The sequence below is a fragment of the Eriocheir sinensis genome, chromosome 33 (assembly GCF_024679095.1).
Source record: "Eriocheir sinensis breed Jianghai 21 chromosome 33, ASM2467909v1, whole genome shotgun sequence".
In the NCBI taxonomy this organism is placed as follows: Eukaryota; Metazoa; Arthropoda; class Malacostraca; order Decapoda; family Varunidae; genus Eriocheir; species Eriocheir sinensis.
In genome coordinates, this window is record NC_066541.1 from 10,598,636 (window position 1) to 10,616,610 (window position 17,975).

Genomic DNA, 17,975 nt, shown 5'->3' on the forward strand with positions numbered 1-17,975 from the left:
CCTCCTCTGTACAGGAAGCACATAAAAAAGTCTTCGCTCTTTTTCTTTCTTCATTTTTATTTTTCCAAAGCCGTCCCGTAGTCCATCCCCTTTCACTCCATTAATTTTCTTTATTTTCCTTTACTTTTCTTTATATTCCTTTACTTTTCTTTATATTCCTTCATTTTCTTTTCCCTCCTCTGACTTATTTTAATAATATTCAACGCTATTTTTTATTTTCGTTTCTTTAAATTTCTAACCCGAAGTAAAAAAAAAAAAAAAAATTACATATCCATTCATTTATGTGGAATCAAACTCCTTCAATTCCCTAAAAGCATTCCTCCCATTCACAAAAGATCGCGTGACATCTCCGTGAAAGAGGAAGAGGAAGAGGAGGAGGAGAAGGAGGAGGAGGAGGAGGTGGAGATGTGGGTCGGCTTAGTATGTAGTACAAAATCTTCCGTTATGAGGGAGAGGCGGTGGGAGGGAGGGGGGGAGGAAGGTCGGGAGCATGTGGAGGTCGAGAGAGGGAGGAAAGGGAGGGAAAGAGGTCAGTGGAGAGGTGAGAGAGAGAGAGAGGGAGGGAAGAAGAGGAGGTATGGGAAAGGTTAAGATGGGAAGGTTTAGTATATACGGAAAAACGAAAAAAAATATGACAAGAAGGCAAGAAAATTAATAAAAAGGTAAAAATGATTAAGGTAGAAAAAATTGAAAGGAAGGTTAGGGAAGAGGAAGAGGGAGGAAGGTAAGGGAGGAAAGCGGAGAGAAAAGATAACAAGAATAAGGGAGAAAAAAATAAGGTGATATGAAGGAAGGAGGAGAATAAAGAAATGTAAAAATAACCGAGGTAACAAAAATAGAATGGAAGGTAAGAGAAGGAGGAGAGTGAAGAAGGGAAGGGAAGAAACAGGAGAGAAAAGATAACAAGAATGAAGGGGGAAGGAGGGGAAGGTGATATGGAAGCAAGAAAAAGCAAAAGGTTAAAAAAAATATTGAGGTAGAGAGGAGGAAATAAGGGATGGAGGATAAGAAGAAGGGGAGAAGGGAATAAGAGGAGGAGGAGGAGGAGGAGGAGGAGGAGGAGGAGGGGGAGGAGGAGGAAGAGGTGATATACGAGAGGAGGGAGGGAAGTGAAGGAGTGAAAATAGAACAAAAAAGAATCATAAGACGAAGGAAGTTTGGAGGAGTTGAGAAAGAGTGAAGAGGAGGAGGAGGAGGAGGAGGAGGAGGAGGAGGAAGAGTAAATAGGGTGAGAGAATAATAATGAGAAAGGGGTTAAGGAGAGAGAGAGAGAGAGAGAGAGAGAGAGAGAGAGAGAGAGAGAGAGAGAGAGAGATAGAGAGGTAACAGCTGACCTCCGCCGCGGCCTCGAGGTCACACGGGGGTCACCGGGGGGGGAGGAGGGTCACAGGGGAGAAGGGGGTAGGGGGTTGAGGGTCATGGGAGGGTGAAAAAGGCTCTGGGCCATATCACACTGACTCCTCACACTATTTTTTTTTACAGCAAAGGAAACAGCTTAAGGGTAAACACACACACACACACACACACACACACACACACACACACACACACACACACACACACACACACACACACACCTATAAAAGAAAATGGAGTAGAGTGGCCATTCATACACCAGGTCACACTATGTACTGGGTCACATTACAGTAGGTCACACTATACGAGGTCACACTATACACACACTAGGTCACACATACATACAGAGACAGACACACACAGACAGACACTACAACAACTGGTCACACCGCACACTATACCAAGACATACATACACACTAATACACCATACATCACCAACATCGCCACCACCACCATCACCACCACCACTACATCACCTAAGAGATATATACATTACACCACTATCATCATCACCACCACCACCAATTATCATCACCACTACAGACACCATCGTCACCAGCAGCAAAAGAAACACACAGTTCACTATCATTAACACTATCACCACCACTACCCTCATCATCACAAAAGGTTACATCACCACCATCATCACCACGCCAGGTAATCATACGCCTGTAATTAACGTATATACCTGAGCCTCACCTTTCACCTGTGTGTGTGTGTGTGTGTGTGTGTGTTTCTAGTACCTCATGCCTCTTCTCTCTCCCTTCCTCTTCGTTCTCCTCCTCCTCCTCCTCCTTTTGATTCCTCTTTCTTCTTCTTCTCCTCCTACTCCTCCTCCTTTTCATCTCCCATTCTTCTCCTCCCTCCTCTTCATCACTTAAGCCTCCTCCTCCTCCTCCTCCTTCTTCGCCATCATACCTCTCCTCCCCCTCTTCTTCATCACTCACGCCTCCTCCTCCTCCTCCTCCTTTTCTTCTCACGCCTCATATCCTCCCCTCCCTTCCTCTTCTCACCCTGCCAATTACTTCACAACGACCCTCCCATACACACACACACACACACACACACACACACACACACACACACTGAAACAATTACATTTTTTTTCTCTCTCTCCACACAGCGACACACAAACACATGACAGTAGTGGGCGTGGGTGTTTTTTTATTGTTTTTTTATTTTTTTTATTGGTGGAATTCCTTTGTTTGTGCAGGTGAGCGTAAAAAAAAGAAAACAGGAGTCACATAAATTAGTCTGTTTTTCCGTTTTTTTTTTCTTTTTTTTTTTGCTTCTTGGTTTATTTTCTATTGTTGAGGGAATTTGGTCTTTGATGCACTTTTTTTTTGTTTTTGTTGTATTGCTTCTTGTCTTTTTCTTTTTTTTCTTCTACTTTTCTGCTTTTACTTTTATTTCTTCCTCTTTTCTTTTCTCTTAATACTTATTCTTTTTTTTCTCCCTTCTTTTCCGTTATTCCTTCTCCTTTCTTTTCTTTCTCTTCCCCGTCTCCTCCACTTATCCTCTTCTTCCTCTACTCCTCTTTTTTTCCTCTTCTCCATCTTCCTCATGTTGCAAAGTTTTTTCTCCTTCTTCCTCTAACTCTTTTTTCAACTTTTTTTTCTCCCTCTACTAGTTTTTCTTCTTCCTCTTCATCCTCCTCCTTATCTTCTTGTACGCTATCATCTCCTCTTACACACACACACACACACACACACACACACACACACACACACACACACACACACACACACCATCTGTCAGCCAGCACGCGTCACCTTCCTCTCAGGTGTAGATAAATCATCATAACTTCATCCTATTTTGGTCTCCTTCGCTCCCATTACATCCATTATCTTTGTTGTTATTACACGCAATGGATGTTTATGATGGTCTAAGTTTTCTGTTATATACTCTCTCTCTCTCTCTCTCTCTCTCTCTCTCTCTCTCTCTCTCTCTCTCTCTCTCTCTCTCTCTCTCTCTCTCTCTCTCTCTCTCTCTCTCTCTCTCTCTCTCTCTCTCAGCATCCTACTTCCGTCGGTAATTTCGACTGGACTTCCGCTTTCCAATGATGATTACAGGTCTTCCTCCTCCTCCTCCTCCTCTTCCTCCTCCTTCACCTTCTCTTCCACCTGCTTCTTCTTCCTTCCTCTTCATTTCTCTTCTCACTCTTCCTTGACTCCCTGTTCTTTCATTTCCTCTCTTCACCCTCTCTTCTTCGCATGCTTCCTCTCTCCCTCCCTCTTCCTTTTCTACCTTCTCTTAACTCCACTCAACTTGATCTCCTTCCTCTTCCTCTTCCTCTTCTTCTTAAATCCTCTATTGATTCATGTTATTATTTTTTGTCTTTACTTCATTTTTATTGTATTTTTTTTCTTAACATTTCCTTTTTTTATTCCTATTCTTTCTTCCCTTTCTTTACTCGCGTTTGAATTCCTCTAAGTACTATTTTTTATATATATATTTTCCTTCCACTCCCTCTTACCTTTCCTTTCTTCTTTCCTCCTTCTCTTCTATTATCTTTCCTTCGTTTCCTCCTCATTCATATTCATACTGTTATTTTTTTCCCCTCTCCTTTTTCTCAGTAATTTCCTTCTTTATTATATTCTCCTCCATTTCCTTCTTCACTCTCTGCTCTTTTTTTTTCATTTACTTTTTCTTTTCTTTTTTCTGCTTTCCTTTTTTCTTGTCACGTGCGAAAAATCTTCTTCCAACACCGAGACATACGTGACTTTGCTACTCTTAGACAAAACAATCCTCCTCCTCCTCCTCCTCCTCCTCTTCCTCCTCCTCCTGACAGCAGATGGACGTGATGCTATTGGTCAGCTGTCTCGGAAGAAAAAAACGCCCCGTGATTGGCTAACGTTACGGTGACCCAGGAACGTGATTGGCCGGAGACTGACATGCTTTGAGTCCACTGAGGGAGGGAGGGAGGGAGGGAAGGAATAAGAGGAAAAGAAACAAAGAAATGAAGAGAGAAGATGAAGGGAGTGGATAGGCTGGAGGGAGGGAAATAAGTAGAAAGATAGGAAAGAAAATATTAATAAAAAGGAGGAAAAATAGAGGCAAGAAATAAGGAGAAGGAAGAAAGAAAAGAAGGGAGAAATAACAGAAAATAAAGAAAGAAGACGAAAAGAGGCTAAATAAGAAAGAAAGGTATCGCAGTAGAAGAAAAGGACGAATATATTAAAAAAAAAGAGGAACAAAGGAAGGAAAGGAGCTAGAGAGGAATAAGGAACAAAAGAAGATATAAGGAAGAAGAGAAAGGGAAGGAAACAACAAGTAGGAAATGCAAAAAGGAAATGGGACAGACAGGAATATGGAAGAAAAGAAGACGTAGAGTAGATGAAGGAAACAACAAGTAGGAAATGCAAAAAGGAAGGAAATGGAACAGACAGGAATACGGAAGAAAAGAAGACGCAGAGTAGATAGAGAAGAAAACAACAAATAGAGAAGGTTATATGAAGTTTGAGTGGCAGGCTTCCACTTCTGATCGGCTTTCGGGCTCAGGTCATTGTTAAGAGACCAGCCGGACCTGACTTAAGTGATCGACAGCTTGAATACAAACACACGGGTAAGCTTCTTAAGTCACGGAACAACACACGGCTCAAGGTAAGTGCATATACAGGTGACTTAAGGTGACTCGTGACTTAATGCTTAAAGGAAAGACGTATACATAGGAGAGTCTGTTAGCTTAAAAAGGTAATAAAGAAAGGTCATAAAGGTAAATGAAGGTACTCGTAATAAGGAGATCAAGATAAGAATATGGGGAGACTGTACGAGGTTAATTAGCATGCAAAGGGCAGCTCAAGTAAATCTAACACCCACTAATCCTTCCTATCTATTAATTTATCTATCTTATTCTATTGGTCTGTCTATCGTATTTATCGTATAACCAATAATTACAACATGGCTCCCAAACTTGTCCCACTCATCCATCACTATTCGTAATCCAATTCTTCCTATTTATCTATGTCTTTATTTAATCTGAAAGCACCGTATCTAACTTAAACTTGTTACTGGTCATTTCCACTCATCCAACTCTCTATTTCTTAACCAATTCTTACCGATGTCTTTATTTAATCTGAATATATCTAATCTAAACTTGTCACTGTTCATTTACTCCCAGAATCATATCAACACCACCCTTGCTTAAGTCCTTCACCCACTTCTAAACTTCTAAACATCACCCTTGCTTAAGTTTTCGCACATTCATAAACTTGTATATAATTTCCAAGCAACCTACACTAACTTCAACTTCTTACTCTTTTACTACCAGAACCTTATTAACATCACCCTTTTATAGTACATCATCTTTTCATAAACTTCAATCATATTTCCACACAACCTCCGCCTTATAAGAGTATGTAGGGCAAGTTTCGCAACCTATTATATGCAACGCTAAAAGAGGGGCTGAAAAAGAAGGAAGGAAGTAGCAGGGGAAGAAAGTGCGTCTGTATTTTATAAAGGAAACAAGAGGATAAGAAGTTAATGACGTCCGCTGCAGGTTAATTACACTCTATCACAGGTAAGCACGCGTCAAGGTTGTCCTCACCTGAGAGATAACATGGCGGGAGAGATGGAAGGAGAGGGAGAGAAGGGAGAGACGAAGGAGAGGAAGAAGAGTATAGGGAGACGTTGATGAAGGGAAGAAGTGGGAAATATGGAGGAGGAATCAATTTGCAGCTAAGGAGGAGGAGGAGGAGGAGGAGGAGGACGTAGATGCTGAGATGATGATGATGGTGATGAAAGGGAGGAGGAGGAGGAGGAGGAAGTTGACAATGCAGCAATTACCGGAAGAAGAAAAGGAGGGGCAGGTGATGAAGTAAGAGAAGATGGAGGAGGAGGAGGAGGATGGGGCGAAGAAGGAGGAAAGGAAACAGAGAAGAAACAATTACAGTAAAAATGAGGAGGAGGAGGAGGAGGAAGACAATGACGTATGAGAAGAGAAGGAAGAGAAGGAGGGAAAGAAGAAGTAGAAATATGGAGAGACGAAGTAGGAGGAGGAAGAAGAAACCAAGTAGAATGAAGAGGAGGAGGAGGAGGAGGAGGAGGAGGAGGAGGAGGAGGAGGAGGAGGAGAAGGAGGAGGAGGGAAAAGAATAGGAAGTAGGAGGAGGGAGAACCGAAGAAGGAGGAAGAGGAGGCCAAGTAGCTGAAGCCGAAGGAGGAGGAAGAAGAAAAAGCCAAGTCGTAGTCATAGGAGGAGGTAGCGGAGAAGGAAGAGGCCAAATAGGAGGAGGAAGAGGAGGAGGAGGAGGAGGAGGAGGAGGAAAAGGAGGACAGCCCGGCACAGTACAGTACTCCGTTATGCCGGTGGTCACGTTCTTCAAGATGACTCGAAACACTCCCGCAAGATGACCAAAATTACCCCACAATGAGACCACTTCGCCTCCCCCCCCGCCCCCAGCCGCCGCCGCCGAGCCCTGGAATGCCGGAGCGCCGCGGCCACGCTCTGGGGACACGCAGCGAGAAGGGGAGCAAAAACGACCGAGAAAAAGATGAGAAAAGAATGTCCGGAAAAAATGAATAATGTGTCACGGTGAGGAGGTGGAGGAGGAAATGAGAGACGGCACGAGCAGCCATCATCATCATCGTCATTATCACTGTCATCATCATCATCACAATACCTGGATACGTTTCTTACCTGCGTGTGAATTATTAGGGTCACCATCATCACACCACCACAAAAGATTCATCACCACCACCACCACCACATCGACATTCATAACACCGCATCACTAAAAAATCCTATCACCACTTCATGAAACCACCACCACCACCACTATATAATTTCCACCATCACCACCACATCAAAATCATAACACAACCAGCTTCACCACATAAAAAAATACATATCACCACTACACTTAACGCCCATCCCCACAGCCATCACCACAACCACATCACAATAATCACAACACCACTACATATAAAAATCATATCCCCCCAACCACCACTTCACCACCACCACCACAACACCTTACCTGCGTGCCAACTCTTCCGGACCAGGGATGAGGGCGGAGGTTCGGGCCCCACTTTCGGGGGCTGGCCGACCCCCACGCCGATACTCCGGCGGTCCCCTGGCCCCCTGTTGAGCCCCTTCAGCATGGGGATGGGCATGGCGGCAGGGAAGGGGAAGGGGAAGGGAAGGGGAGAGGAAGGGAAGGGGTGAAGGGACTGATTGACTGGCTAACTGACTGGTATTAAGATAGGAAAGGATCGTAAGTGGGAGGCAAGGGGATTGGAAAGGGGAGGGGGAAAGAGAAGGGGATGGGAAGGGGTAATAGGGCTGATTAACCGTCTAACTGTCCGGTATTAAGATGATAGAGAACCGTAAATTGTTAAACCCTCAAAAAACTTAAATTCATAGCCAGGGAGAGGCCAGAGTTGTAAGGAAGGGGAGAGACGAAGCGGTAGGGGTGCAAGGACATTAACTGGGGGAGGCAATGGAAGGGGTCAGGGCAAGGGAAGGGGAAGGAAAGGTCACGGTAAGGGCACGGAGGGAAGGGAACTGTCTGGCTGGGCTAATGAGTGGTCTTAGGCGGTGGGTCAGACTATGTAATTGCCTCAAAGCACATCGAATTACGAGGCAAGGGAGGGCAATGGAAGGGGCAGGATGGGGTCAAAGGAAAGGATGGGGCAGGGAGAGGGTGGCCAGAGCTGGGGTGAGGGGGAGGTCGGGGCGGGAGGCTGTGGGGGCGCCTCACCGGCCTCGCCTTGGCAGTCTTGTGTGTGTTCGAGGCGGTCACTTAATCGCTTAAGTTCGTAAACACATCTTTGGGGAGGCGACTTCGAACTCCATCACGACGGCTTTCCTGCGAGGGGTCACTATACCTTTTTGATTTTCCTTTTTTTCACTCGTTTTTCACTCGTTTATTTCAACACTGAGGGATGAATACGTAAAGATAAGTAAACAAGAACCTGAAATCGTGGAATGGTGATGTGCGCGTTGCCTCAGAGCACATTTTAGTCTCTTTCGGGTGTAGAACCATATGTAACGCGTCTTGGATCCGAAATACAACCACGCGTTACCTCAGTGCACGAATCCGTCTCTTTAAAGGGCTCTACCCCCAATACAGTAAAAGAGGGAAGGAGTGTGCTAGAGTACGCGTTGCTCCTGTGCACAAATCCGTCTCTTTAAAGGGCTCTACCCCCAATACAGTACAAGAGGGAAGGAGTGTGCTAGAGTACGCGTTGCTCCTGTGCACAAATCCGTCTCTTTAAATGGCACTACTTCCGATTCAGTACCAAAGGGGAGGAGAGTGTTGGAGTACGCGTTGCTCCTGTGCACAAATCCGTCTCTTTAAATGGCACTACTTCCGATTCAGTACCAAAGGGGAGGAGAGGGTTGGAGTACGCGATGCTCCGGTGGACATATCCGTCTCTGACCTTCGCACATCCACACGAAGCGAAATATACCGACTCGCCGCGCACACAGGAGGTTCTCATGCAAAAACACACACAAACGCACACGAGGCGGGACCGCAGCATCCGGTGGCGTGCACGCAAACAATAGCGTGACGGTGATGCACGCGGCACGCAACGCCACACTAAACGCACTCAGCTGTCACGCCGCGGAGAAGGGACGCAACGAAACACCGGAGGAAAAACGTGACGAAGAGACGGGGGAAGAAATAGAGAAAACGAATTGAAGGAAAACAGAGGGAATAAAAAAATAAAAAAAATAAAAAATAACGTAAATATAGGCGAAAAAAAAAGCAAAAGAAATACATCAAAACAGAATAAGAATAAAAAAGAAGAAAAAGAGTACGAGCACAAAAATGAAAATAAAAAATAAAACTTACACAAGAAAAGCAGCAAAAACTAGGGTGTGAAATATAAAGGAAAAAAATATATAAGTACCAAAAAATAGTTATGTAACAGAAAAAAAGTGAAGAAACTACCAAATATGGAAGAAAATATGAAAGAAACGTGTGTAAGAGAGAGAGAGAGAGAGAGAGAGAGAGAGAGAGAGATTGTGACAGACAGACATACAGAAAGACCCGCTGAGTGTAGGAAGGAAGGAAATAGGAGTGGATGTGTGGGAAAACTGTATTAAAAAGGAGAAAAAAAAAAAAGGAGAAAGGGAGTGCGTAATACAGGAGTGAGAGAAAAAGAAACGGATGAGAACCACTTAGACGTGAGGGGAGGAGTGTGTGTGTGTGTGTGTGTGTGTGTGTGTGTGTGTGTGTGTGTGTGTGTGTGTGTGTGTGTGTGTGTACCTAGAGATTCCATGTAATCAAAACATCAAACGTCTAGCAATTACCCCAAACCCGACACACACACACACACACACACACACACACTCTAATGGACTTTGAGAAGGTTGAAGATTACAGAGTCATCACACACCCTTTTTTTTCTTCTTTTTCTAATTGCATTTCTTACTCTTTTCGCCCATTCATTCTTAGTCTCTCTTCTTCTTTTCTTTTCATTTCCTTTTCCTGCAATGTTCTTTGGCGCATTTCCTCCTTAATTCAATTTTACCTCAAGAAAGAACAATGAAGAAAGAAGAAAAAGGACAGAAAGAAGAATTAAGATGAGACAAAGAGTGAAGTACACGAAAATAGAGAACAACTTAAAGACGAGGACGAAGAAGAGGAAGAACAGAAAAGGTATGAAGGAGTACGAAAAGGATGAACTAGTAAAAATAAACAAAGGCCTAATGTATGAGATAAGGAAAGACGAGAACAAAAAAAAAAAAGCGAGGAAAAATAACAAAAACGAGGAGAAAGAAGAGGAAGGAGGGGACGAGGAAGAAGAGGGAGAAGAAGAAGAAGAGGGACAAGAAGGAGGAGGAGGAGGAGGAGGAGGAGGACGAAGACAGAGGACGAAAGGAGGATGATGAGGAGGTAGAGGATCCAAGACTCTTCAAGGTCACTCGCCGCTGCTACTCGTAAAACGTCAAATACTCGCCCCAGGGACTGCACACACACACACACACACACACACACACACAGCACGTTCTCTAATAACCGTAAACTCCCTCATTTTTTCCGCCTCTTTATTTCTTTTATTTTTGTTTGATTTCTTTCTTTGTTGCCTTTTTTCTTCTTCTTTTTTTCCCTCTAATAATGACGTTTCTTATCCATATTTCTACTCCTTTTCTTTGTTTTCCTATGTTCCTTTTCTTCGCTTTATTTAGTTATCTTCTTATTCTTTCCTCTATATTCGTTTTCTTATTTTTTTCCTTCCTTCACGTTAACCATTATTTTCCTTTATTATTTCCTCTATTCGTATTATTATTTCCTTTCCTTCGCTTAAACCATTATTTTCTTCTTAGTCTTTTTTCAATGTTTCTGTCTTTCCATTTTTTTTCTTTCATGTCGGTAATCAGAAAAAACAAAATGAAACACAAAAACATTCTCTTAACTTTAGCGCTCTTTCTACTTTGATCTTTTTTCTTTTATATTTATCTAACTTCTTTTTCTCTCCATAATCTCTTCAAATAACAGTTTTTACCTCACATTCCACTTGACGTTTTCATTCCTCTATCGCTTCATATATTAGATCCTTCAACCTCACCTTTTACTCAACTTTTCTTTCACTCCCAAATCCCTTCAAATATCAGTTTCTTCACCTCACATTCAAACCAAACCTTCCTTCCATTTTTTAATTTCTTCATATATTGCATTTTCTACATCACATTTTACCTAACATTTCTTACATTCCCAAATCTTCTCCTCAAATATTAGCTTTCAGCCCAAATTTAAACCCAATCAAGGCAGACAGGTGAACGTAAGGTGAGATGCCCTGCAGGTGAAGGTGCGCCCGGAGGAGGAACGTGAGGGCGTGAAGGCGGCCAAAAAAAAAGGGCAGGTAAGCGCGGGAGAACCTCAGGTAAGGCTTGGGGGGCGGGGGGGAGGGGGAGGAGGGCGTGTTGGGTTGGTCACCTGACGGAGGGCGACTCAAGGCCATGCTCAGGTTGTGATTATTTTGTCCTCTGTTTTTTGTCTCTTCGAATTATTCCACTCGTGTGCTGGTATGCCATTAGAACTCTCTCTCTCTCTCTCTCTCTCTCTCTCTCTCTCTCTCTCTCTCTCTCTCTCTCTCTCTCTCTCTCTCTCTCTCTCCTTCCTCTCTCTCTCTCTCTCTCTCTCTCTCTCTCTCTCTCTCTCTCTCTCTCTCTCTCTCTCTCTCTCTCTCTCTCTCTCTCTCTCTCTCTCTAACACTTCTTTAATTCTCCTTTCTCTTACTTCCACAACTCAATCTCCTCTTCCCCTCCTCCTCCTTTTCCCCTTCCTCCTACAGAACAAGGAAGTAAATTAATGTAATTCCTCCTCCTCCTCCCTCTCTTCCTCCTCGTTACTGCAGCCTTCAGAGCCCCGCGGACGTACAGTTAACTCGCTCCGGGGGTGAAAAAAATAGCAACCGTCTCCACCCGCGGCCGCAGGAAGTGTGTGGAAGGGAGGGAGGGGGTGTGTGGGTTGGGCTGGAGCGGATCCGTGCGTGTTGGGCGTTTTTTGGTGAGGTAGTTTTTGGGCGGTTTCTGTGGGTACTATTTTTTTTTTTCGGGGGTGGGGGGGGAGTGGGGGGGGGGATTCTTGATGGTGACCGAAAACCCTAAATTAAGTTCTGGGTTGACGTGTGGAAAGGAAGGGGAGATAAAAGATGATAGAACAGAAAAAAAAGAGAAAGGAGGGAAATTAAGAGGTGAAAAAAAGTAAGTAAATGATTAGTGAAAGAATGCGTGAAATTCCCACCATTATGGAAATTTTGTTATGAGAGAGAGAGAGAGAGAGAGAGAGAGAGAGAGAGAGAGAGAGAGAGAGAGAGAGAGATTATTCCCAGAAGTACTCGGAAAAGGTTGCGAAATTAGGTTAAGGTTAGAGAGAGAGAGAGAGAGAGAGAGATAAAGTGAACGAAAGAAAAAAAATAGGAAAATAACGACGAAGAAACGTTACTGTGTGTGTGTGTGTGTGTGTGTGTGAGAGAGAGAGAGAGAGAGAGAGAGAGAGAGAGAGAGAGAGAGAGAGAGAGAGAGAGAGAGGAGGGTAATGGAGGGGGCGTAACCCTAGAAGACGGCGGGACCTGCAGCGGGTGCCTCCTATCCATTACCCTAACACTAGTGGCTGTCACACCCCGCCGACACCCTCCTCCTCTTACCCAGCCTCTTCCACCTCCTCCTCTTACCCAGCCTCTTCCACCTCCTCCTCTTACCCAGCCTCTTCCTCTTCCTCCTCTTACCCAGCCTCTTCCACCTCCTCCTCTTATCCAGCCTCTTCCACCTCCTCTTACCCAGCCATTTCCACCTCCTCCTCTTATCCAGCCTCTTCCTCTTCCTCCTCTTACCCAGCCTCTTCCTCCTCCTACTCCTCCTCCTCCTCTTACTTTTTATGGCTACTTTCATGTCAGCTTAGTTTCCTCACTTCTACAATTACTTTTTTTCCTCCTCTTCTAATCCTTGTACTGTTCAGTCTCTTCCTCCTCCTACTTCTTTTATAGCTACTCTTATGTCAGTTTCTTTTCCTCTTTACTTCAACTAATACTCTATTTTTCCTCCTTTTCTAATCCTTGTATTGTTCAGCCTTTTCCTCCTCCTCCTATTATTACTGCTCTCTTTCTTCCTACTTCTTTTCCTCTTACTTCTACTATTTTTTTTTCTTGCCCCTTTTGTTTCTCATTTTTTTCTGTTCCTCCTCCTCCTCTTTTTTTTTTAGCCTTTTCCTCCTCCTTTTGTTCGTATGATCTGCTATTAATGCTGTCTATCTTCATTTTCCTGTTTCTTTTCCTCTTCCTTCTCCTGTTACTTCATCTCTTTTTTTCTTTCCCCTGCTTCTCAGATTTATATTCATCCTTTCTTCCTCCTCCTCTGTTTGTTGTCTTCCTTCTATTCTTACTCTTCGTTTTACTTATTACTGTTTTTCTTTAAATTTTGTACCGCATATTTACTTTTCCTCCTTTCCCTCTGTATCTTTTTCCTCCTCCTCCTCCTCCTTAGTGTTTGTCTAGCAGCTCAGGGTGACTTGGGAACAGTGGCTCATGTGTGTGTGTGTGTGTGTGTGTGTGTGTGTGTGTGTGTGTGTGTGTGCGACTCTCACGTCCTCGCCACACACCTTCAGGAGCGTATGAACTAGGGCTCTGTGTTGGGCTTTATAATTATCGCGTATCTGCTAACACCGCCTTCGCTACCTACGCTACGCCTCGGTGATGACGCGTTTACTCACTGACTATCTTCTTTATTCCTTCGTTATTTATTTCTTGCAACTTCTACCTCTGCCCTGTACGCATTTATGTTCCCTTATGTTCCTTTCCTCCATCTTCTAAACAATTTTATCTTGCCTTCAACGTACTTTTTCCCTTCTTCCATTCTTCTTTTCTTCCTACTTTTTCCCTTCTTTCATTCTTCCTTCTTCCACCTTCTAACTCTGCTTTCTTCTTTCCTTCCTTCCTTTCTTCCACCTTCCAACTCTGCTTTCTTCTTTCCTTCCTTCCTTCTTCCACCTTCTAACTCTGCTTTCTTCTTTCCTTCCTTCCTTCTTCCACCTTCTAACTCTGCTTTCTTCTTTCCTTCCTTCCTTTCTTCCACTTAGCTAAACTTTGCCTCCAGCACTACCATTTTCCCTGCCCACGTCTGTCCTTTTTTTATCTTCTCTTTCCTTCACATAAATGCCACAAGTCACCTTCACTATCACTCTACTTCATCATCCACCTTCTCCTCCTCCTCCTTCAATCTCTTCCATCATAACAACTGTCTTCAATTAATCATCTCATCCTCCACCTCCACTTGACATCGCCACCCTTATCCCCCTTCACCACCATGCTACCCTTATCCTCCTCCATCACCATATCCATTTACATACAACGTGTCTATTACGAATGACTGGGTGGCTGACTTAAACAGGATCGACTGACATATAGTTCCAGAGGTGTTCAAGTCTTAGGAAGGCGGAAATGCTGTAGATGAAAGGAAGGTAAGAACGTGAATCAGCCTTTTTCAGAATCTCGGCTCACACAGCGATATGCAAAACGAAGGATCGACTGACATATAGTTCCAGAGGTGTTCAAGTTTTTAAAAGGCGAAATTAAAGAAAGGAAGAAGGAAAAGAAGGAAAAAACGAATTCCTTTTTCAGAATCTCGGCTCACACAGCGATATGCAAAACGAAGGATCGACTGACATATAGTTCCAGAGGTGTTCAAGTCTTAGGAAGGCGGAAATGCTGTAGAAGAAAGGTAGCTAAGAACGTGAATCAGCCTTTTTCAGAATCTCGGCTCACACAGCGATATACAAAACGAAGGATCGATTGACAGACTTAGTTCCAGGTGTTTAAGTCGTAGGAAGGCGGAAATGATGTAGTAGAAAGGAATTTAAGAAGAACCTGAATCAGTCTTAACCAGAACCTCAGCACAGTCCGCGATATATAAGAGGAGAGATCGACTGAGAGACTTAGTTCCAGGTGTTTAAGTCTTAGGCAGGTGGAAGTGCAATAGAAGAAAGGCGTTTATGTGAAGGAAAGAGAGAAAAAAAAAGTACAGACGTGGGCAGTGAAAATTGTAGTGCTGGAGGCAAAGTTTAGCTAAGTGGAAGAAAGGAAGGAAGGAAAGGAAAGAAGGAAGAAAGTACGTAGTAGCAGTAGGAGAAAAGCGTGAGTCAGTCTTAACCAGAACCTCGGCCCACACCGCGGGATGCAAAACGATCTTGTGTCCAGCCCGCCCTTCCCCGCCCCGCCCGCCTCTCTATTACCACCCGGAAATGACGGAGGGATGAGCGCGAGAGGAAATAGGTAGTAATCGGATGCCGGTCTGATTCGCCCTGACACGGAGCAGCGAAAGTCCAGGCGAGGGAGATGACGTGTAGGAGGAATATCGTTAGAAGAAAGGATGATTTAGCAGTTACAAATAGGGAAAAGTTTTTGAAGTAGAGAAGGAATAAAGTTAGAAGAAAGGATGATTTAACAGGTACAAATAGGGAGAGGTTAATGATGTACACGAAAGGTAAAATTGCTAATAGAAAAATATACAAAATAAGTTAGTCAGAGATAAATGAATAAAATGTAAGAAGGAAAAGAAAATAAATGGAGAGAATGAAGGTGCAATAAATAAAGGATAGCTGTTTCAGTTATACAAAGAGAACAATTAATGGAAAGAAAGTAAAACAAAAAGAAAAGAAATGGGTGTTACTAAGCAAAATACGAAAATAAACGCAGAAAAGAATTAAAAGGATAAAAATGACATGAATTTGCTACGAAATCCAAGTGTACATAATTAAAAAAGAGAAATGTGTTGTACAAACGGGTTAATCATCCAGACAAACAAACCTTGGAGTAGAAAACGAAAACAAGGAAGAAAAGATACACAAAGCAAAGCAAACATGAGTCTTACACTGCCTGGACGAGAAGGAAAGAAAAACAAAACTCACTCAGACGCGAAACTTGGAAACACGGACGAAACACATTCTTCTTGCGCGTAAACAGAATATCAAACTTGTCTTCTCGCTTACTTTAGAATGCAAACAACCCCCTCTGCCCTCCCCCCCTCTCTCTCTCTCTCATAAAGTCGACGATTTACACGACGTCTGTGCTTTGTGGTCCTTCAGGGAGGGCGTCTGAGAGGTTAATGTTGATTGCGGGGAGTTTAAACGGCCAGTAACTCACGGCCTTCCCGCCCCCAACACACACACACACACACACACACACACACACACACACACACAGGAGTCCTCGCTAACACCTCCCATCAACAGGCTGACGCGAGGCAATGCTTTATCATCCAAACCAATTATCTTTTAGTGTCTTTCCAGGGTACACACACACACACACACACACACACACACACACACACACACACACACACATCTCTCTGCCCTGATAATCTTTACCTTTTTTTTTCTGTACAGTGTTTGCATATCCAGAAATTCCCCTTAGTTCGTGTCAGTGATAAAAGAGAGAGAGAGAGAGAGAGAGAGAGAGAGAGAGAGAGAGAGAGAGAGAGAATGTAACGTACGTAACCGATCTCTATGTGTGATGATAATTAGATGGAGACTTCATCTCTCTCTCTCTCTCTCTCTCTCTCTCTCTGAACACGATAAAGTAAGGGGGCGTGTGACAGCTCAAGGAGGCGCGGGTCTTGCCGGGAGTGAAGTGCGATCCCTCAAACCGACTGGAGAATATTACACGAGGAGCCTTCCTGCCCACCCTCCCCCATGCACGGGTCGGCGGCGGTTCATGTGAGCGCAGCGTGATGCCTCGCGAAGTGTCGGGTCAAGAAGTCGCTGTCGGGGCACCACTTCAATGCAGCTTAATGGCCGCGCCCCGCCTCCCCGCCCCACCGTGTGATGACGGGGCGGGCGTTGCGACCCTTCCAAGTGGACGACGCCCGCCGCTACCCCGCCTCCTCAAGGGCCGGGCCGAGGCGACAAGAGACGCCATGCAACGGGCGTTGCGGCATGGTGGAGGGACACACACACACACACACGTCTCTCAACACACGAGACAAACACTGTCCTCACGATAGATAAACCCGTCACAGGAACAGTGTCAGCGGCCTGACACACCGCGCTGAGTGACGCGAGGCTGCTTGCGGCGACACAGCCGTGGCACAGCTGCCCTCACGCTCCTTGCATCGGGACGGGCTGGGGGCCGTGTTATCGGGGCGGGCAGCGTCGTGCATGGTGGAGGCGTCGCCGCCACAGCAGGCGGCCCTTTGTGGCCACGGATCGATACTTGTCTTTCTCTTGTCTCGTATTGACATTCCTCTCAGCGAGGCAAATGGTCGATGGATGAAGGGCGCCCTGCAACAACTGCCGCGGCTGTCAGTCGTGTGGCGGGGCGCGGCGCACCTCAAGCTGCAGCAGACGTCGTCCGCGTGGCCCCCGACAAGAGTATAAACAGTGTGGTGACACGGCGTGGGGCAGACCTTAGACTTAGGGGCAAGCAACGCCAAGACACGCTTCCACGAAGAAAACAACAACACAGGATGGGCGTCCTGTTGACGCGGCTGCTGGTGCCGCTGTTGTTTGTGTCCTGATTTAGTAATAATTAGCAGTGCGTCACGTTACCCTGGAAACCTGGCGTTCTTGAGTCACGGCGGCTGACTCACGCTGACACACACGCCGCTGACGCAACAACAAACAAAGGCAACACGCTGGACTGAATCATGAGGCCGCCGCCGCTGTGCCGCTGCAAACACGCTGCCACGACGAACCTTCATCGTGACACCCCGTTGCAGTACAACGCCTCGCACGCCGCTGGGGTCCTCCCTAAAACACTCGCCGCCTGACCAGCACACGAGTCACTAAACAACAAACACTGTTGTGATCCTCCCGCAACACACCACCACCGGCCAGTGTTCCATCCAGCCAACACAACACAACACAACACCAAGACACGCGCGGCGCCGGCGTCTCACCACGGCGCCTGTCACCAGCAGAGGCTGTGGCCCGACAAGGCTCCGCTCTGAGCCGCGGTCAGGTGGGAACTGGCGGCGGGGAGGCGGCGCGGGGAGGAAACGTTTGCGGTGTTGCGGAGGGGCGGAGGGAGAGGAGGGGGAGACAGCGGGATGTTACCTGCACACACACACACGCGCACACTTCACGTATGCTTTCGTTCCCGGCACCACCACCATGACACACACACACACAAGAGGAGGTCCGTGCGTCATGCGTTCGGCGGTCAGTTTGGAGAG

At 45.2% G+C, this 17,975-nt stretch overlaps 1 protein-coding gene across 6 annotated transcripts in view; it reads right to left on the reverse strand.

Annotated features, from left to right (window-relative positions):
- LOC127006715 (neuron navigator 2-like) overlaps positions 1-17,768 on the reverse strand; it is a 140,593-nt gene extending 122,825 nt beyond the window's left edge. For 5 of the 6 annotated variants that reach the window (XM_050876946.1, XM_050876949.1, XM_050876945.1 and 2 more), the window contains exons 1-2: positions 17,700-17,768; positions 7,336-8,235 (exon numbers count right to left, since the gene is read on the reverse strand). In XM_050876946.1, the coding sequence (XP_050732903.1) occupies positions 7,336-7,471 (136 nt within the window). In that variant the 5' untranslated portion in view covers positions 7,472-8,235; positions 17,700-17,768. The remainder of the gene's footprint in view (positions 1-7,335; positions 8,236-17,699) is intronic. The other variant, XM_050876951.1, reaches the window with a different exon arrangement.
- Between the last annotated feature and the right edge of the window lie 207 nt (positions 17,769-17,975).